The sequence below is a fragment of the Rhinatrema bivittatum genome, chromosome 3 (assembly GCF_901001135.1).
Source record: "Rhinatrema bivittatum chromosome 3, aRhiBiv1.1, whole genome shotgun sequence".
NCBI lineage: Eukaryota > Metazoa > Chordata > Amphibia > Gymnophiona > Rhinatrematidae > Rhinatrema > Rhinatrema bivittatum.
Genome location: NC_042617.1, coordinates 215,911,555 through 215,933,861, shown reverse-complemented (window position 1 = coordinate 215,933,861; position 22,307 = coordinate 215,911,555). Strand labels below are relative to the sequence as shown.

The following is a 22,307-nucleotide window of genomic DNA, read 5'->3' as shown; positions in this document are numbered from 1 at the left end:
AGTTGCTCCTTAGGGGAAGTCATTTTGCATTTAGGAAAGTTTATTATCCTTAAGTTTTTATATCTTATAGTATTTTCAATACTTTCCATTTTCTTTTCTAACAAAGACTCTCCTTTAATTAAAGAGAGCTGTACACTCTTTATCTTATTTATTTCTTCTTCCACCTTTGTTAAAGCAGCAGTATGTTGTTTTACTTCTGGAATCGAGTTGTGAAGCATAATCTGCATTTCTTTAATATTCGTTGATAAATTTAACACAGCGTTTTGCATTGACATAATTGCCTGCCAGATTAAATCCATAGTAACTGTTTTAGGCTTTTCAGTTGGTAAAAAAGGAATCAAAATTTTTGCTTGAGAAAGCAGAGTACCTTGATTCTCTGGAGTTCCTGGTGGTTGAGCGTTCCTTAAAACTGTTCCAGCCTCCATTTCGCTGGTTCCAGCTCGGTCTGCGCCGATAGTTCCCTACAAACGTGGTGAGGAGATGTAAAATCCTCCCGATCTTTCTGTCGTCGCCGTCCCTCCAACTGCCCCCCCCCCCCCCCCCTCCGATAGGGCTCAGTTCTAAGGACGCCATCCGTCCTCTCCCAGAGCCTGGGTCCGCAGCGGTTTCGGCGTCGGCTGGTGGAATGGGAGCTGTAGGGGCCCCGGGACTAAGTGTAACGTCTCCCAGGAGCGTGGGCGCTTGCTCCCCGCCTCGCAGCTCAGCGGGAGTCTTCGGGGTTATTTCAATTTGTTTTAAATGTGCTACTTGCTTACTGTGTGGTGTGCCCTCTATTTCTTATATTATCTGAAAGACTAAACAACCAAATTACATTAACCCGTTCTAGTTCTCTCATGATTTTATAGACCATCATATCCCTCCCAGCCGTCTCTTCTCCAAGTTGAACAGCCCTAGCCTTACCTCATAGAGGAGCCATTCCAACCCATTTATCATTTTGGTCACCCTTCTCCAGTGCATCTGTTTATTTTTTTGAGATGTGGCTACAAGAATTTAAGAAAGTACTCAAGGTGTGGTCTCACCTTGGAGCAACAGAGAGGCCCATTTTATTCTCTATTCCCTTCCTAATACCGTATTTTTCGGACTATAAGGCGCACATAAAAACCTACGATTTTCTCAGAAATCGGAAGTGCGCCTTATAATCCGGTGCGCCTTATATATGAATTTTTCTGCTGCCACTCCTTTTATATTGTCTTTTTTTCTGTTTCTTTTCTCTCCATCTTCTCCCTCAAACAAACAGGTTCTCATTCTCACATGCATTTCTCTCTCACACACACACACTGGCTCTCACTGTCACATGCTGTGTCTCATACAATCATTCATACTCAGTCTCTCACTCCCACATGCTGTGTTGCTCAAGCACAGGCTCTCACTCACCTCTAGGCCTCCTCTTTGCGGGTCGCCGCAGGATGGGCTCTGCAGTGGCCCTGCTACCGGGCCTCTTCTTCTTCTCGGGCCGCTGCGTCCCTGCCGCAAGGACTCCTTCAGGGGCCACCCAGGCCACAGAACAGGCCCCAGCAGTGGCGGCTCCATGCCGCTGAAGACAAGGATGAAGACTCGTGGCTCCCTGCCGCAAGTAACAAGGAGGCGGGTTCTGGCTGCCGCGGAACACAGCTTGATGTCGGCATCTCCAGCCACATGGATGGTTGAAAGCGCTGCATGCGCTGATGCTTCCCCTCCTTCCTGCCCACGTGGCTCCGGCAACGTTTAATTCCGGGGACGCACAGGCAGGAAGGAGGAGGAGCATCAGCGCCTTGCCGATCTGCCGATCTGCCCCCGGGGGCATTGGGGGGATAATAAAAAAGTACCGTAGTTTAAAGGGCGCAACCGATTAAAAAAAAGGCTCTGAGCCGTGCAGGCAGAGCCTTAGACCCGGCGCCCAGGGCGGCCGCCCACCCACTGCGTACAGCTCTTTGCGCAGGATCCCCGCGGAGTTTCTGTGCTCCAGCATTATAATCCGGTGCGCCTTATATATGAACCAGGACGCATTAGCAGGCGCTTTTTGATAATGCACCTTATAATCCGGTGCGCCTTATAGTCCGAAAAATACGGTAATTCCTAACATTGTTTACTTTTTTTTTTTTTTTTTTTAAACTGCCACAGCACACTGAGCAGACTATTTCAAGATATTGTCCAAGATGACACCTAGTTCTTTTTCCTAACATGTAAATACAGCATGGGTTATTTTTCCCTGTATGCATCACCTTGTATTTGTCCACATTAAATTTAATCTACCATTTGAACGCCCAATCTTATAGTCCCCACAAGGTCCTCCTGCAATTTATCACTATCCACCTGCGATTTAACTACTCTCAATAATTTTGTGTCATCTGCAAATTTGATCACCTCACTTGTAATTCTCCTTTCCAGATTATTTATAAATATAAAGCACCAGCCCAAGTACAAATCCCTGAGGCATTCCATAATTTATTTATTTAGCGTTTTTCTATACCGGCATTCAAGATTAGAATCACATCATGCTGGTTTACATTAAACAAGGGGGTATAAATTAAAATAAATAACTGAACAGAACTGTAACAAGTGAAATGAAAAACTCTGAAGTTACAATAAAACAGGATGCTAAAACTGGGTGGAGGAAAGTCTAAAGGAACTTAACAGTAAGAGCCATTATTTACAATATTATAAGAATGTCTGATTGTGGTTGTTGTTAATATACGATTCAAATAGGGGCGGATTTTAAGAGCCCTGCTCGCATAAATCCGCCCGGATTTACGCGAGCAGGGCCTTGCGCACCGGTGCGCCTATGTTCCATAGGCCTACCGGTGCGCGCAGAGCCCCGGAACTCGCGTAAGAACCGGGGTTTTTCGAGGGGGCGTGTCAGGGGCGGGGCCGATCGGCGCAGCGTTTTGGGGGCGGGCCCGGGGGCGTGGTTTCAGCCCGGGGCGGTCCGGGGGCGTGGCCGCGCCCTCCGGAACCGCCCCCAGGTCACGTCTCGGCGCGCTAGTGGCCCGCTGGCGCGCGGGGATTTACTTCTCCCTCCGGGAGGCGTAAATCCCCCGACAAAGGTAGGGGGGGGGGGGTTTAGATAGGGCCGGTGGGGTGGGTTAGATAGAGGAAGGGAGGGGGAAGGTGAGGGGAGGGCGAAAGCGAGTTCCCTCCGAGGCCGCTCCGATTTCGGAGCGGCCTTGGAGGGAACGGCGGCAGGCTGCGCAGCTCGGCGCGCGCCAGCTACACGAAATCGGCAGCCTTGCGCGCGCCGATCCAGGATTTTAGCAGATACACGCGTATCTACTAAAATCCAGCGTACGTTTGTTTGCGCCTGATGTGCAAACAAAAGTACGCAATGGCGCGCTTTTTTAAAATCTACCCCATAGGGTCTGGAAATGCTTGTTTGAACAACCACGTCTTAAGCCTTTTTCTGAATGTTCGAAGGCACGGTTCTTGACGAAGTTCCGGTGGAAAGGAGTTCCATAGAGATGGTCCTGCTGTAGAGAAAGCTCGGTCTCTAAATGATACATGTTGAGAGGTTTTGGCATGGGGGCATGTAGTAAGTCTCTGTAAGCTTCTCTAGTAGGTCTGGAGGAGGTATGTTTTCTGAATGAATGAATTTCCTCTCTCCACTGAGAAAACAGACCATTTAATCCTATTCTGTTTCCTATCTTTTATCCAGTTTGCAATCCACAAAAGGACATCTCCTCCTATCCCATGATTTTTTAATTTTCTTAGAAGCCTTTCATGTGGGACTTTGTCAAATGCCTTCTGAAAATCCAAATACATAACAGGTACTGGTTCATCTTTATCCACATGTTTATTCACCCCCTTCAAAAAAATGTAGCAGATTTGTGAGGCAAGACTTCCCTTGGATAAATCCATGCTTGCCATGCCCCATTAAATCAAATCTATATAGTCTGTGATTTCACTCTTTATAATATTTTCCATGATTTTTCCCAGCACTAAAGTCAGGCTTACCAGTCTATAGTTTTTTGGATCACTGTTGGTGCCTTTTTTAAATATTGAGGTTACATTGGCCACCTTCCAGTCTTCAAGTACAATAAATGATTTTAATGATAAGTTATACATTTCTAGTAATAAATGTGAAATTTCATTTTTGAGTTCTTTCACATCCCTGGGGTATATACTATCTGGTCCAAGCAATTTGCTATGCTTCAGTTTGTCAATCTGGCCTACTACATCTTCCAGGTTCACTGTGATTTGGGTCAGTTCATCGGATTCATCACCCTTGAAAACCATGCTGGATGTGACCCATTAAATCATATCTATTTATATATTCTGTGATTTTATTCTTTAACAATTTCCACAATTTTTCCCAGCATTTAAGTCAGACTCACCAATCTATAGTTTCCCGGATCATCTCTGGAGCTTTTTTTATATAGCAGCGTTACATTGGCCACACCTTCCAGTCTTCAGGTTCAATTGTAATAGGTCTGAAATTTCATTTTTAAGGTCTTTCAGAACTCTGGGAGCCCACCCAAGTGATTTTCTACTTTTCAGTTTGTCAATCTGGCCTACTACAGCTTCCAGGTTCACTGTGATTTGGTTCAGTTCAGCTAAATTGCTACCATTGAAAACTGTCTCCAAAACGGGATTCTCCCCAACATCCTCATTCGTAAACACTATGCCACCAGCACCCTACCCTCAGTGACATCTCCTCCTCCAATGCCTGCAACTCTGGCCTCATGACTACCGCATTTACCGCCGCCATTAAGATACAGCCGCGACCCCTGAGAGTGTCTGGGCTTTATCAATCAGTGCTGTTTGCACTTCACTTTACAGGCAGAACTCTCCCCACGGATAAAGCCAAGGTGAACTTTATCCTATTGCTCTTGAGGGGCTCTGCCGTGGCTTGAGCCTCACCCTTATGGGAGCAGGAGGACCTGATCATGGAGGACCTTGATGGCTTCCTCTGAGAATTTTGGCTTATCTTAAGAACATAAGAACATGCCATACTGGGTCAGACCAAGGGCCCATCAAGCCCAGCATCCTGTTTCCAACAGTGGCCAAGTCAAGTTACAAGTACCTGGCAAGTACCCAAAAGCTAAGTATATCCCAGGCTACTGATGCTAGTAATAGCAATGGCTATTTTCTAAGTCAACTTGACTAATAGCAGGTAAAGGGCTTCTCCTCCAAGAACTTATCCAAACCTTTTTTAAACCCAGCTGCACTAACCACCTCTATCATATCCCCCCCCCCCCCCCCAGCCATCTCTTCACCAAGCTAAACAGTCCTAACCTCTTTAGTCTTTCCTCATAGGGAAGCTGTTCAATCCCCTTTATCATTTTGGTCGCCCTTCTCTGTACCTTCTCCATCGCAACTATATCTTTTTTGAGATGCGTCGACCAGAACTGTACACAGTATTCAAGGTGTGGTCTCACCATGGAGTGATCAGATGCATTATGACATTTTCCGTTTTATTCACCATTCCCTTTCTAATAATTCCCAACATTCTGTTTGCTTTTTTGACTGTCACAGCACACTGAACCGATGAATTCAATGTGTTATCCACTATGACGCTTAGATCTCTTTCTTGCGTGGTAGCTCCTAATATGGAACCTAACATTGTATAACTATAGCATGGGTTATTTTTCCCTATATGCAACACCTTGCACTTATTCACATTATATTTCTTCTGCCATTTGGATGCCCAATTTTCCATTCTCACAAGGTCTTCCTGCAATTTATCTGTTTGTGATTTAACTACTCTGAATAATTTTGTATCATCTGCAAATCTGATTACCTCACTCGTATTTCTTTCCAGATCATTTATAAATATATTGAAAAGTACAAGTCCCAATACATATCCCTGAGGCAATCCATTGCCCACTCCATTCCACTGAGAAAACTGTCCATTTAATCCTACTCTCTGTTTCCTGTCTTTTAGCCAGTTTGTAATCCACGAAAGGACATCGCCACCTATCCCATGACTTTTTTCTTTTCCTAGAAGCCTCTCATGAGGAACTTTGTCAAACGTCTTCTGAAAATCCAAATACACTACATCTACCGGTTCACCTTTATCTACATATTTATTAACGCCTTCAAAAACGTGAAACAGATTTGTGAGGCAAGACTTCCCTTGGGTAAATCCATGTTGACTGTGTTCCATTAAACCATGTCTTTCTATATGCTCTACGATTTTGAGCTTTAGAATAGTTTCCACTATTTTTCCTGGCACTGAAGTCAGGCTAATTGGTCTGTATTTTCCCAGATCGCCCCTGGAGCCCTTTTTAAATATTGGGGTTACATTAGCCACCCTCCAGTCTTTAGTTACAATGGATACTTGTAACAAGAGCGAGCATATAAAGCAAAAGTCTGCTCTTCAACTATTTGTCTTACTTAATGTGAGACAACAGGCAATTATGTCCATGGATTCTGGAGCTGTCCCAAAGTCCAACAATTCTGGAAAAAGGTGGAAGCACTATGGCCAAACTTCTAGGGGTGTCTTTTATGGGAAATCCAAGAATTTGGTACTTTAATATCTATGGCGATGTCTAATCTGCAATGAGCATCAAGCAAAGACTGTTTATTGATAAAGCAGGGTTAATTGCTAAGACAACAAAGACTCATCAACATCATGACATCTCCCATTACACAACTTCTAGGCCTCTCATTATTCACTTTAACCTTATTCAATGCACAGTCACTTTCCAAAAAAATGCACCTTCTCAATGATTACCTCATTGACAACAACCCGGACATATGTGCAATAACAGAAACCTGGTTAAAACCCACGGACATATCTTTAACAAACCAATTACCTACACAATCCTTCAACATCTTCTCAATACCTAGACCAAAAAAGAAAGGAGGAGGAATTCTTCTTGCTGCAAAAAAACAACTGGGCATAACCCTACAACTATCATACGCCACTTCAAAACTTGAATGCTCCATATTCAAATCTCAACATCTACAAATATTCCTCACCTACGCCACACCAGGAACTCTAGAGGCTAACCCCTCCCCTCTAATAGAGATGATAGCCAAACACTTAAACTCAGACAAACCAACCATCATACTGGGAGACTTCAACATTCACGTGGACTCCATCCCACAATCCACTAACTGCGAAACCTTCCTTTCCTCCCTCAGTCACCTTGGATTCTCACAAATAATCAGCGGGCCCACCCACAAAGCAGGTCATACATTAGACCTCATATTTATCAACGATAGCTGGTCCATCCATACCAATCCCACCTGCACGCCAATCCCCTGGTCAGACCACCAGATCATAGACACAACCCTCAAAATGAAAAACACACCACCTCCAAACATCTCCAAAACCACCATTCATTTCAGGAAACCATGCTCACTGGAGTTACTCACCGAACATTGCTCCAAAGATCTCAAACAAATAGACCTCTCAGACGCCAACACAGCCACCACCTCATGGATCAAACTCACGAACAAAATAGCGGTTCAACTCTGCCCAACCTCCTCAAAAGTAATCCAACCGGCACGAGACAACAGAAAACCATGGTTCACCCTGGAACTCAAAGCCCTAAAACAAAAATTACGAAACAAAGAACAAAGCTGGAGAAACAACCCTACACCCACATCCAGACTGGACTACAAAGACACCCTCAACACATACAGAAACGCCATACACAAAACAAAAAAGGACTTCTATGCAAAAAGAATTCATAACTTCGTCTTCGACTCGAAAGCTTTATTCTCTTACGTATCATCTCTCACCAAACCAACACCACCATCCATTCCAGACCAACTAGCGCTCAGCAAGGCCAACGAATTAGCCACCTACTTCAAAACAAAAATCTCAAACCTTACTCGCTCCCTTACAACCCATCAAACTCTTTCAACACCCCATAGCACATACCAACCCAATCTGAATTCTAGACTAGAGTCATTCGAGCCCACATTCGCCATGGAGATTGAAAATTTACTTTAAAAAATTAAACCATCTGCACATCCCTCGGACCCACTCCCTACTAATCTGCTCACCACCATCCCTAGCACTGTCGCAAAACCTATTGCAGAAATCATCAATACCTCTTTAGCCATGGGCACAGTTCCTAAACAACTAAAACTTGCAATCATCAAACCCCTACTGAAAAAACCAACTGCATCACTAACGGACCCAGCTAACTTCAGACCCATTGCAAACCTGCCACTGATCTCCAAACTGATGGAAAAAGCCGTAAATAAACAACTTTCCGAATATCTCGAGGAGCACAACATTCTTTCCCCTGCACAATATGGTTTTCGTAAATCACTAAGCACAGAGTCACTTTTACTTTCTCTCACTGATAATTTACTTTTGAACCTGGAGAAAAAACAGTCATTCTTACTGGTCCTATTAGACCTATCCTCAGCGTTCGACACGGTAAATCACTCACAACTCCTAGAACAACTATCAAACATAGGAATAAAAGGCACAGCTCTCAGTTGGTTCAAATCATTCCTATCAAACAGGTTTTACAAGGTCAGAATTAATAACAAGGAATCTGACCCCATCCTATCAGACCAAGGCGTACCTCAAGGTTCATCCCTCTCTCCCACCCTGTTCAACGTTTACCTCCTCCCCCTCTGTCATCTGCTATCACAACTCAAACTTACTCATTACCTCTATGCAGACGACATCCAGATCCTCATCCCCATCACAGAATCTATTCAAAAAACCTTCGCCTACTGGGAGAATTGTCTTCAACCAATTAAACAACTACTCTCCAGCCTGAACCTGATTCTAAACTCCAGCAAAACAGAGTTGCTACTGATTTCACACAACCCGAACACCCACCCACCTAGCCTGACACAAACCACATCTTTAAACATGGAGCTCTCTGCTGATGTCAGGAATCTAGGAGCATGGCTTGACAACCAACTTAACCTAAAAAAATTCATAAACACAACCACCAGGGATTGCTTCTTTAAACTACAGGTCATAAAGAAACTAAAGCCACTCCTTCACTTCAATGACTTTCGCTTCGTTCTTCAATCCATTATTTTTTCGAAACTTGATTACTGCAACTCAATCTTACTTGGCCTCCCCTCCAACAGCATCAAACCCCTACAGATGGTACAAAATGCCACAGCCAGAATCCTAACTAACCCCAATAGAAGAGACCATATTACCCCCATCTTGAGCAACCTCCACTGGCTACCCATCAAACAGAGAATACTATATAAAACCTTAACCATCATTCATAAAGCAATTCATAACGTCGCACCTATATCTCTACAAACTCAACTTCGACCACACTTATCTTCCAGACCCATCAGAAGCGCCTACAAAGGCACATTAGTCGCAGCGCCCGCCAAATCAACACTTAGAAAAAGAGCACTCTCCACTGCGGGACCACACCAATGGAATGCGCTCCCACCAGACCTACGACTCGAACCCAATCTACCAGAGTTCAAAAAAAGGTTAAAAACTTGGCTTTTCAGGCAAGCATTCCAATTCCCAGAGTGTAACTAGGCACCTCCTCCTGACTTTCAGATCCAACCATTGCAGGGTGTCACTAACACCTTAACACTCAATTTCATACCCGTACTTGCTTATTCGCATGTCTATTTAACAGTCATTATTCACCTTTATATAACTGCTTACTGCAGACCATATACGCTACTAAAGTTGCTTGAAAAAAGGTGAACACACACATACTATTCAATACACGAATAAGGTTATTTGTTATTTGGTTAAATATTATTGTTACTTTCAATGTTCCTTGTAATAATGTTCAATGGTTGATTGTTATTGTTCAATGTTCTATGTTCTATGTTCTATGTAAAAAATGTTCAATGTTCAATGTTCTATGTAAAATGTTCAATGTTCTATGTAAAATGTTCAATGTTCTATGTAAAATGTTCAATGTTCTATGTAAAATGTAAAATGTTCTATGTAAAATGTAAAATGTAAAATGTTCTATGTAAAATGTTCAATGTTCTATGTAAAAAAAACCCCGGTCTAACCTCCCAGACCAGGGCAACCTTTTCGTTACTTGTAAACCGGATTTGTATTGCATACAGGAATTCCGGTATATAAAAATTAAAAATAAATAAATAAATAAATAAAACAAATTAGCTATTTGGATAGAAAAGAGGAATCAAAACTGGCTCACTGGAAACTAGAAAAGTTAAGCTACTAACTTCTGAATATTTAACTGCAAAAACCTCTACTAACAAACACGAGACTATGATGGAAGTATGGCAAAACTTTATAGATTTTCGCTCACCACTGGTACGGAACGTGGTACTTAACCTGTAGGCCTTCTTGCTTTGTTTCTCTAATTCCCCTTAGGATCCCCATGATATTGTAAAAATATAACTGACAAAAGATACCATATGGTGCAAAAAAGGGAACTGCCAAAAAGAGTGAGGAGGGGGACAGAAAAGGGAGGAGGGAGGAAGGGGAATGGCAACTGAGTATATTGCAAAATACTGTCCATTTCAATCGTAAAAGAGGAAAAAATGTTGTCTAGATGTAAAAAACAGTTGATTGTAATTTGTTTCAAAAATTTTATAAATAAATTTATAAAAAACGGAATACTTACTAAGGCAGGTCTCAAACTTTGAACCTACTGCCCTCTCTTGAGGTCAACAGCTACATCAACTTAAAGGACAAGCCCCTCTTTCCGGAATAACCTGAAGACAGAGGAGCCACTTCAGAGGCTAACTCTCCTTATTCCTGGTTTTCCAAGGGACTATCCTCCACTATGATCAGTTTCCTTGCTGTCCACAAGGGAATCCAGTGGAGGAAGCCTCCTAGAAGCTAGAGATTCAGTAGCCAGCTAGGGCAGGTGCTACACCCCTGCATGGAAAATGGTCCCTAGAGAGAAGGACGAAATGTCCCACTAAGGCTCCTGACTCCAATGCTCAGGAACTAGTTCCTTTTTTTTTTGCCCACATAAAAATGTTTTAAGAGCTGGGATTGAGAAGGACCGGGATTCAAGGAGTCAGAGGGGAGCAAGCAGTTATTACTTGAAGCCCAGAACTTCCCCCACAAGCACACAAGGAATGAGAGAGTAAAACAGACCCTCCAAGAATGGCTTAAATTGCAGGCCTTCATAATGCTTTTAACATGAAGCCCTCTGAAAACGAGTCCTGTGTTGAATATGTGGTCTCACTGGGATCACACTGCCTATGCACATGTAAACATAAAAGAGCTTAACTGCCTGTGATCAACTGTTCGGCCCTGAGGGTTTCTAAATGGTAACAGAAAGAGTGGCAAATATGTGGCCGCTTAGGACAGCACTACCAAAATGTACTACCGAGGCAGCAGAGCCATCTGCTTCCCTGCTGTGGCTTTTCTCATGAATGGGATAAAAAATTGAAAGTTCCAGCTCTCTCTGAATATCTGCAGAGCTTTCCACCAAAAAACTCCCATCAGCTGCAGAGTTCCCCCCTTAAGGGCAGTTTGTCTCCACAATAGTGGTAGTCCTGATTCAAATATACCTCTGGGAAGGAAAAAAGCCAGAGGTATTTGACTTTATAAAGGCATACCAAGTACCCTGATAGCTGCAGGTCCCGCTACAACAGTGAATACTTATGCCTGGTCAGAGATTATCCAGAAAAGAGAAGGCTCTTCCCTTTCATTCTATGACTTTGTAAACTCTCTGCTGCAGCAGCTACTGCAGGACCATAGCTGGCTATACTTTTTTTTTTTTTTTTTAATAAAAGTAGTTTTACTGCTACTGCCTAGTCCAGTCAGTCCAGAGGTAAGGGAATTAAATCCAAGTGTAGGGATGGGGTTGAGGCAGAAGGGCAGGGCTTAAAAGGAGGAGGAGGAGGAAGTGAGGACCCACACCCACAAGCCTCAGGTAAAGAGGGATCTGCCAAAGGCTTCCCCTACTTGACCTCTCAAGTCTCAACTAGGCTTGGCCGGAGACATAGGAGCTACCCTCAGAATCCTGAGCCACCTGCCAGGCCCTGCTCGGCCAGAACCTGGCAGTCATTTATTAGATGCTGTTCAATCAAGTATCAAAGGGAACTTGGGAGTCATTTACCAGACAGTGCTCAACCAGGCCCCAAAGTGAACCAGCAGACAATACAGGCCCTGCTGAGAACCCTGGAAACCACGATCCAAGCCTGCTCCACTAGAGGAACAATCATAAAAATTGTTGCCCTAGGAGCCGAAATCATGCTCCACCAGGGAAAACAGCATGCAAGCTGTTGTCCTGGGACCAAGCTCCACTAGGAACCAGACCCAAAGGTCGGGGACCTGGAAGCCAATAAATCCAACTGTGCCAGTACAATATTTGTCCACCATCTAATGGATACAGAGAAATACGGCCAGTGCCGAGGCAGCAACAACCTATATACCATGTGATGATATCACTAAAGAAGGGTGTGTCCTCTGTCTCAGTCTGTTAGTTGGTAGAGATAGCCCATTAGCCTGGACTGGTGTAGCAAGATAAGGAATGCTCATTTTAAAGCAAAATAAAGTCCTTCCCAGCAACCCCAATCGCTGTATGTCGGGGTTGTATGTCACATGGTAGTGTCCTGCCATCATCAGTGAAGAAGCCTCACCACCACACTATGACCTCTGGCCAATACAAACAATAAAATATTCATGTAGACCTCACCCTCATCTTATCACTAATGAAACTGGGCAGTATAATATGTTTCACTTTGACATCTTTAATGCTACTGTAAATGAGTACAAAACTTAACATCTGTAATGCGATATTTTATTTATTTGTTACTTGCATATTTATCTCCTAGTGAGCCATTTTGGGGGACATTCAGGAGTTCCTTTGAGGGCATCTGTGACCCTCATATTTGAGCAACAGAAAAGCAACATGAATGGGCTATGAAATGCAGCATAGTACTCTGTTTTTAGCCTATTAAAAAAATAAAAATAAAAAAACATTTGTTATAAAGAGGGGTTGAGAGAGAATTTGCTATAAAAGTTACTTTAGCACAAGCTACCTAGGGAAGGGAGAGAAGAAGAGATCGGAAGTAAACCTCAAAGTTAGTGGTTAAGGAGGGTTCTTTTAAAGTAGGGTCACTGTACAGAACTGGTGGGATCACTACATGCTAGTACTTGCACACTCACTAATGTGGTCGGCAGTAAGCAAACTGTTTGATCTAGAATTTGAACTAAAGATGATGGATTAGTGAGACAGTTTGAAAGAGTGTCTGACAAAATAGGGTGCTCACTAAACTCACCAAATTGGTGGAGAGATTCACAAAATCTGCATAGTCTTTGTTGATGAGTTCCACCATGGCTGTCTTGAGCAGCCGGTAATAGAGCTCTAGGTCATCTCGCAGCTCTTCCAGTTGGACACGCTTTCGGCATTCAGATACAAAGTGATCAACATCAAAGTCATCCTGGGGATGGAGAGCACATAAAAAAAAATTAATGGGAGAAAGAATTAGGTTGAGTCTAAAAAAAGAATGCAGAAAATGTTTGCCTTTGGCAGGATTTTTCTATTGACAGTTCTTAATCTCCCAATAGAGTGCACTGAAGAAAGAATGTTTAGAAAACAGATCATGCAAAAATGGTCAGGATTTATTTAAGATAAGGGGGCCATCCCCCTAAATAAGACAGTTGGTAATACAGTAATATTTATGGCTTACGTGGTTTGAAAACCAGCTTTTTACAGTGTGATCCAAATTTCATATTTATATTTCACCTTGCTTTTTCATGTTTTCTTTTACTATCAAATTACACTAGTACTGAAAATGCATTAATTTCATTACATGTAAATGTGATAAATGATTAATACATTCTCTCTTGTCATACAGAGTCAAATATATTATAACAACATAGAAAGTGATGGCAGATAAATGTCACATTCACTGATAGGAGCAACTGTACTGCAGCCAGTGTCATATTCTGCTTTAATAGAAAGCTGTATCCTCAGTATACTGTAGGCCGTTTCCAAAGTGCACACAGCAAGCATTGATGCACAACTTCTGAACAAATTAAAACTGTGTTTGACATCCTTAAGCTGCTCATTTACCATTCCCTTAAATCCCTGTGGACGGCAATGTTCAGAAAAACGTAGTAAAACAACTCACATAGAGGAGAAATGCAGTAAAGTTTTTTCCCTGTGCCTTTGGGGCAAAATGTTTAGTATATCAGGGCCTATAGAAAGTGATCTCTCTGGTTCACAAAGTCAGAAAGCATGCATGAACGGAGTAAGGCTGGTTTATGAAGTAATTTGTAACACTTTTGCTGAAATGGCTAGTCCTAAGAATGCAGAAGAATTGCAAGAAGGGTTTAAATAATTTCAGAATTTGTGACTTAGCAGTGAAGTTTGTTCTCAATAGAGGAGGAGTATTATTCCCTGTGGTGTGTATGTTTGAAATACTGCTTGAAGCCCAAGCTGGCAAATACCAACAATGCTTCAACAAATGTATTACCTTTGGCTGCCCTCACAGCCAGGTACAGTCTGGGGAGAATGGCAGACAGCACAGGGGAGAGAAAAAGGGAAAAAACACAGAAAATGTATTTCATAACAGAAAACCATAAACAAATAAAGCTGAGAAATGATTCACAGAAAGTCATCACTAAATATGGAAAATTCTTTAGGGACCTGAACACAAATGGAAAATGTTTTGCCTCAGAGTGGGTAGGGTGAGGGAAGAAGGAACTTTTCCCATACGTTGCCATTTTCTCCAAAAGCTCACATCTTTAGTTCCAACAATTTTATTTCACTGAAACATTAGTATAAATTAAGAGCCAGATAAAAATGTGATAACGGCAGACTAGCAAAACAGATCCTTAGTTAATGCATTATATGAACCATATATATGAGCCACATTAGTTCAGAGGCTTTTGTTACAGATGTTAACTTATAGGTTGATGCCACCTTGTGGCTGATTATTTCACTGTTTTTCTACTTCCTGTCTCATAGTAACATATTAAAGACCTGCACTGAAATCAGCACATGATGTAATAAAGGAAGGATATGCAAATGAGTTGCATGCAGAAAATCTACTCACATACGCTTGCTCAAGGCTCTATGTAATAATCGGCGAGGAAATCCGTGCACAAACCCACCAATTGCAGGTGAAGGATGCCATGATGTACCAATGTGTTGTCTTGAAGGACCCAGTAGTCTGCAGATGTTCAGTGAGCCATCGGCTTCCTCATAAAGTTGATGTTTGTGAAGTTGTATCTCACATGGCCTGACACATCCATGCATGGATTGTCTGATGTGCCAGACACATCTTGCAACTTTGTGGGTGGCAGGTCCCCTGATGATGAAGTGGCCAGTGGTGGGCCTGAGGAGGTTCCACCTATTCATGCTCCACACTCCTCCATGGATGTCATGGCAGATCAGCTGGCTGCAAAACTGATTGCAAGACAAGAACTTGACTGGATGGAGGTCTATCCATGTGGAGTCATGGCATCTGCATAAAGAAATGTGTAGGATGCAAAGAGATGCGAGAGAGAGCATAGCTGCTTCCAATCTCATATTAGAAAGCATCTGAGCTGCATCAGATGAGATATCTGGAGGAGTACGTGACCTGGACTATACTTTGCAGGGTTTTGGACAGGCCAGCAAAATCTGACTGGGTTAACGTTTCTAAAACGGAAAGCTCATCCACCTCAGCGTGCAGAAATCCCCACATAGAGGCAGAGATGGTGCCCACGGTCAGAACCATTAAGTTCCAATGAGTTTCTCACAGTGTGATATCATGCTGCTTCTCCAATGGCAGTTCCTTTAACTCTGTCATCATCATTATTCGTTGCTGCTGTACATGGAGATGGTGATTGCGCTCCTCCATGCCATCGCCTGGCCTGCCATTCACCGATGCTCATCTCTTCTCTTTACATTCGGCAGTCATTCTGGAGTTCAGAAGTTATATGTACACCTGGCTTTTAGCAGTGTTCTCCCAGTTTATGAACTTCTTTATGGAAAGTGTCATCTGCTTATGTAATCTTCTGTATTATGTGAATTAATTCCAAGTTTGTGTTCTACTCAACATTAAGTAAACTATCTAAAATGATATCATGTCTTATGTTTTTTTTGGGTTGTTTTTTTTAATAAGTGCCTGTCCCTCTTCTCCTAGCCATTCCCCCTCCCCACCAATCATGGTATGATCCTCTCCTTGCCTTCCCCCACCTCTAGAAACTCCAAACCCACCCACCCCCCATTAATTCCCTTCCCCATCCATCCCTTCCACTATTCCTCCCCCCCGCCCCCATGTATGGCTTGATCCTGTTTTCTCTTTCTTTTTTTTTTTTTTTTTTAACGTAAGCCTCCTTGGTCCAGAGACTTCCACAGTGTAGTGAAGCTTCTGGACCACGGACTTTGTCCCTCATTTTCACAGGTGTTGCCGGCCCAGCGTCCTGCATCGAGAGATTTCCATAGTGTAAGTCTGTGGACCCAGAACGCTGGGCCAGCACCCCCCATGAAACACCTAGGCCAATGACAACATGGAAGTCTCCAGACCAAGGATGCTAGCAATAGAGGGCTGGTGTCCTTAGCTTCAGAGACTTCCACCCCACTGTGGAGTAAAAGTCTCTGCAGCAAGGTTGCTATCCTTGGCATGAGTATGTCCCAGGTGAAGTCAGCCCTGCTGTGAGTCTGTTGACCCAGAAACCTGGGCTGGTGACCCCCATGAAACACTCATGTTAAAGAGAGCATGCAATGAAGAATGAGACCAATGAAAAACAATAATGTAAAAATTTTTAAAAAATTATTAAAACTGCAGTAATTAGGCAACTTAACCAAAAACCTTAACATTCATTAAACATTGCAAATTCATCGTCCATGGGATTCATACTGATCTTCAACACAGTCTGCAATGACCCTATGCCGGTCCTCATTTCCCCTTGCTGTGCTATCTCCATCTGCAGCAAGAGGACACATTTGTTGGTCAAGTGCCAGGTCCGGATGCAGGTTTTGATTAATGGCATGCTGTAGAGCAATATTGTGCAGCACGCAGCAAACTACTATTATATCCGCTACCTTTTCAGGCGAATACTGCAACGCACCTCCAGAATGGTCAAGGTAGCAGACCCTAATTTTTAGAACCCCAAATGTCCACTCAATAACTCATATATGGCTGTGAGTTATTTCTATTGTACTGCAAAAAGGGAACTACTTTACAAAAAATTCCCAGCCTTTAGTATCCACCCCTGCAAGATGACATGGTTGCCAAATATGTAGCAGATTAATAGGCGCTTTGGCACCCATGTACCAGACAGCAAGTACAATTCTGCCTTTACTACACGTCAGTCTAGAGGGGCAAGACCCAAAAGCAGAATAGTATATTCTTTCTGGTACATGGGTACCAAAGCTCCTACGTGTCAGCTCGCAGTTCACTTTGGCACCCATGTACCAGAAAGCACCCTCCCCTGCAAGCTTATTGTTACCTTATATTTTTATAGTGTTTTTACCCACCCCTAACCCCAGAGAGCTGATTGCAATTTTAAAAATGTGCTTTGTTTAAACTTTTGTACCTAACTTACCAAGCAACCAGCATTCACCATATTTCCCATCTGTGAAATTTTGTGCCAGTGCTAAGCCAGGATGAAGGAGTCATGACTGCTTCTAGTGAATTTGGAGACCACACTGAGGATCTTCATGTGTGCATTGCAACAACTTGAATGTTCAGGGAGTGGAAATGCTTCCTATTCTAGTATGCCATTTCTCTCCCATCTGGAAGAGAAGGTGAGAGCAAAATGGATGCAATCAATTGCACACATTACATTCGGCATGCACGCCATGTCATAGAAAATGCGTTTCATCTCCTGTCACTCCGAAAGCTGCTGTGGGTATTTGATGTACCCCCTGCCCCATTTCTTCATGACCCTCAGTACCTCGTTGAAATGCATGGAGAACGTTGACTGCTCCATGCCAGCCACCACAGCCAGTCTTCTGGAATGAACTGAACATAAGAACATAAAAAATTGCCATGCTGGGTCAGACCAAGGGTCCATCAAGTCCAGCATCCTGTTTCCAACAGAGGCCAAACCAGGCCACAAGAACCAGGCAATTATCCAAACACTAAGAAGATCCCATGCTACTGATGCAATTAATAGCAGAGGCTATTCCCTAAGTAAACTTGATTAATAGCCGTTAATGGACTTCTCCTCCAAGAACTTATCCAAACCTTTTTTGAACCCAGCTACACTAACTGCACTAACTAAATCCTCTGGCAACAAATTCCAGAGCTTAAATGTGCGTAGAGTGAAAAAGAATTTCTCCAATTAGTCTTAAATGTGCCACTTGCTAACTTCATGGAATGCCCCCTAGTCCTATTATCCGAAAGTGTAAATAACAGATTCACACCTACTCATTCAAGACCTCTCATGATCTTAAAGACCTCTATCATATCCCCCCCTCCCCCCTCAGCCATCTCTTCTCCAAGCTGAACAGCCCTAACCTCTTCAGCCTTTCCTCATAGGGGAGCTGTTCCATCCCCTTTATCATTTTGGTTGCCCTTCTCTGTACCTTCTCCAATGCAACTATATCTTTTTTTGAGACGCGGTGACCAGAATTGTACACAATATTCAAGGTGCGGTCTCACCATGGAGCGATACAGAGGCATTATGACATATTCTGTTTTATTAACCATTCCCTTCCTAATAATTCCTAACATTCTCTTTGCTTTTTTGACTGCTGCAGCACACTGAGCCGACGATTTTAAAGTATTATCCACTATGATGCCTAGATCTTTTTCCTGGGTGGAAGCTCCTAATATGGAACCTAACATTGTAAAACTACAGCAAGGGTTATTTTTCCCTATATGCAACACCTTGCACTTGTCCACATTAAATTTCATCTGCCATTTGGCAAGAAAATGCAAGGCTCCAAGAAGCTTAACCAGGCCTGGAATGGCACGTCCACGCTCTATGAGAGGATCTATGATCTCTTTGATTTCTTCATACAGACTGAGAATAGCCCTGGAGCTCAGTCTATAGGTACGCACCACATCAGCCTCTGGCATCCCCAGCAGCAGCGTTGTTCTCAGATGAAAATCTGCCGCCTGCGGGCCCTTCCAGGAGCAGCTTGAGCCAGGATCACCTGCTCCTCTCAAGCCCTCCTGTCTTCCCCAGTGATAAATTGCCTTCTCACAGCCTGTTCCCTCTCTCTCCTACCATGCTGTAAGGCTTCTGCCGCTGTTATTCTTCTGCTCACCCTCAAATTGTACCAGACCATCAGGAAAAAAAATGCATGTAATCCATGATTACACCAGAGTTGCATGGACACACAACCATACCAGCAATTAAGTAAAAATGGCCTCTAGGTTCTCGGAACTTTTCTCTTAACTTCCACCTTGACTCAGGCGCTAAGAAATCCGCTTAAAATAACCTAAACTAACCATTCTCCCTGCTAGCGCGGCTCCCTACATAGCCTGTGAATAGATAATTACCTCTTTACATGCCATTTGCAGGCACTCGTGAAAAACCTGCCACAGGATATTGCACAGGTATGTGTGCGTTTTTTACGGCTAAGCACATTATTACATAAATGCACAAGATTAGCACAGAAAACCATGCATAATTACCCATGCAAAAACCCACAGCAGGTTTTAAGAACATAAGAAATTGCCATGCTGGGTCAGACCAAGGATCCATCAAGCCCAGCATCCTGTTTTCAACAGGAGGCCAAACCAGGCCACAAGAACCTGGCAAGTACCCAAACACCAAGAAGATCCCATGCTACTGATGCAATTAATAGCAGTGGTTATTCCCTAAGTAAACTTGATTAATAGCAGCTAATGGACTTCTCCTCCAAGAACTTATCCAGCTTATTACATTGGTCCTTAAATGTTGACAGATGGACCATTTTGGTCTATCTAGTCTGCTCAGCAAGGTGCTTAGCGTTGTAACTGCTGCTCCATATAGGTTACCCTATGTGAAAGAGGCCCAATCCATGCCATAAAAACAGGCAATGGCCAGACCTCCCCCTCCAAACTTTATTGATTTCTTCTTGTGGTGGATTGCCCCAACTGTAGAAGCACAAAAACGGACTGCCAGTGCCCTACCGCCACCTGATCAAACTTTGTTGAAGTAATGTAAACAGTCGGATAGCTAAACCATACATTTACTGTAAGATATGCCCAGAAGGATGCCTTCACAAACCTGTTATGTTTCGTGGCTCATGGGGCACACCCGTGAGCCGTGGCACTTACCCAATACTGTCAACAAGCAGGCCCTTCTCCCAAATGGCGGGATGCCACGACCATCTGGACACTTCACAGCAGGAGGCTGCCGCTCCTGCTTCCTCTCAACACACCCCAGGCATGTGCGCACTGGACTTGGCCAGTCTTATAGGGCCCGCAGCAGGAACGTGCCCACGCACCCACAGATGACATCAACCTCCCAGCCCTATAAAGGGCTTTCCAGGACATTCACTCGCTGCCTCAGAAATGGCTCACATTCATCCTGTGTAGAGTCCCAAGTTCCTGATCCTGTACCTGCCTCATCTTTCCTGCCCAGTCTGCCTCGTCCTTCCAGGCCTGCTGGCTTCATCCTTCTCAGTATCTCCCATGCCTGCCCTTAGACACATTATTGGATTTAACTCTAGCCTCCTCCTTAGCGGAAGTGGCGGCTGTCAGCAGTCTGAGAACCGACGCTTAATTTTACCAGCGTCAGTTTTCAAACACGCTGACAGCCATGGGTTCAGAAAATGGACGCCAGCAAAATTTAGTGTTCGTTTTCGACCAGCAGGCAGATTTTTTTTTTTCTTGAAGTTTTTGTTTTTTCTGCTTTTCTGTACACTTTCCTGGTGCTGTCTATGGTTAACACCTGCCTTTGTACAGGCATTCATTTCTGAGAGTAAAATGTGCGGCTTGGCCGCACATTTTACTTTCAGTATCCCAGGCAACTAACTAATAGGCTCATCAACATGCATTTGCATGTGATGAGCGCTATTAGTTTTCACGAGTGTGGCCGCATATTTTCAAGGTGCTATTACCCCTTACAGTATAAGGGGTAATAGACGTGCATCAAAAAGCATGCAGCCAAACGGCTGCTAAACGGTGCGCTCGGCTGAGTGCACCGTACTAAATCGGCCTGCCAGTTAGCACAAGTTGTGCAAACCGTATTAACCAGTCCACCTCCCTTGTCACTGACAATACTTAAGATGACCCCAGGGGACGACCCCAATGGTTTCCTGAAAACCTTTGGATGCACATCATGACTAGCAGGCTGGCTAGAGGACAGGTGGGCTACCTATCTGAGGATACTATTCATAGGAAGTAGTCAAGATGCCTTCCAAACCGCCAATTCAGAAGAGAAGGCCACATACCAGGAAGTCAAGGCTGCCATTCTAGAGAGAGTGGGACTCACCCCAGAAGCCTTCCGAGAGCGATTTTGATGGGGAGTTCTACAGGCTGGAGAAAACCCAAAGAACCTATTCCACAGACTTAAAGATGTCGCTTGAAAGTGGCTGCATCCAGAAGGGAAGATTGGGGTGGAGATAGCCAAAATGATTCTGCTGGAACAGTTCCTAGACCGCCTTGAATGGCTTATGCGGCAGTGCATCTACCAACACCCAAACCTTAAGGTTGAAAAGTCACTAAAAGTAGTGAAGGCATGTTATCAAGCCTAGACCATGCCTGAATCGCCACAGTTCCCAGAGAAGCGTGAGAGCATCAGAGTCAGGGGTCTTGACAACTAATTACACAGATCTGGACCTTTCACCTCACCTGCAAACCTCAGCCGGACCGCCATGTTTCAGCTGTGGAGAAAGGGGTCATTTTTCCAAACACTGTCCCTGCAGGGAAGATGAGCCAATGGACGTAAATGCCATGACCCCATACTTTTGTAATTTCATAGATGTCCCCAGCCAGGGAATCTCTACTTTTGTGATTGCAATTGAGCTGGATGGCATTCCAGCCCAGGCATTAGTAAATTCTGGGATTGTGAAAATGCTCGTACAAAGAGTTGGTGAAGCTCTGAAGTTGGTGACTATGATAGAGTAGTGACCCTGATGTGCATCTACAGGGACAAACGGCAGTATCCAACAAGCTGGGTACAATTAAAGACCCTCGGCAGCCAAGACCAAATTGAGGTGGGAGTTCTTCCTTGGCTATCCTAGGCCACGATTATAAGACAGGACTGTCCAAACTGCAAGAGCCTCTGGAACCAGCTCACAATGGTCTTGTCCAATCACAATAATGAAGAATTGGAGTTTCAAGAACTCTTTCCTTTGGAGGATCCAGATCTGTATCATAAAGACTCTAAGACTCCTAAGTCCCAGAGGCAATGCCAACAGGACAAATACAGCCACAATGCCAACAGGACAAATACAGCCACTCTCCTGTGCACGCGATTCAGTATTTTAATTTATTAAAATTAGGCCCGGCGGTAAAAAGAGGCACTAGGGACACTACCGCATCCCTAGTGCCTCTTTTTTGATGGAAGCGGCGGCTGTCAGCGGGTTTGACAGCAGACGCTCAATTTTGCT

General features: G+C 43.7%; 1 protein-coding gene across 1 annotated transcript in view; it reads right to left on the bottom strand.

Annotated features, from left to right (window-relative positions):
- The window catches only part of COG2 (component of oligomeric golgi complex 2), a 237,479-nt gene that overhangs the window by 181,271 nt on the left and 33,901 nt on the right, over nt 1–22,307 (bottom strand). Inside the window, exon 2 of the mRNA XM_029594187.1 lies at nt 13,099–13,260. Coding sequence (XP_029450047.1) covers nt 13,099–13,260 — 162 coding nt within the window. The remainder of the gene's footprint in view (nt 1–13,098; nt 13,261–22,307) is intronic.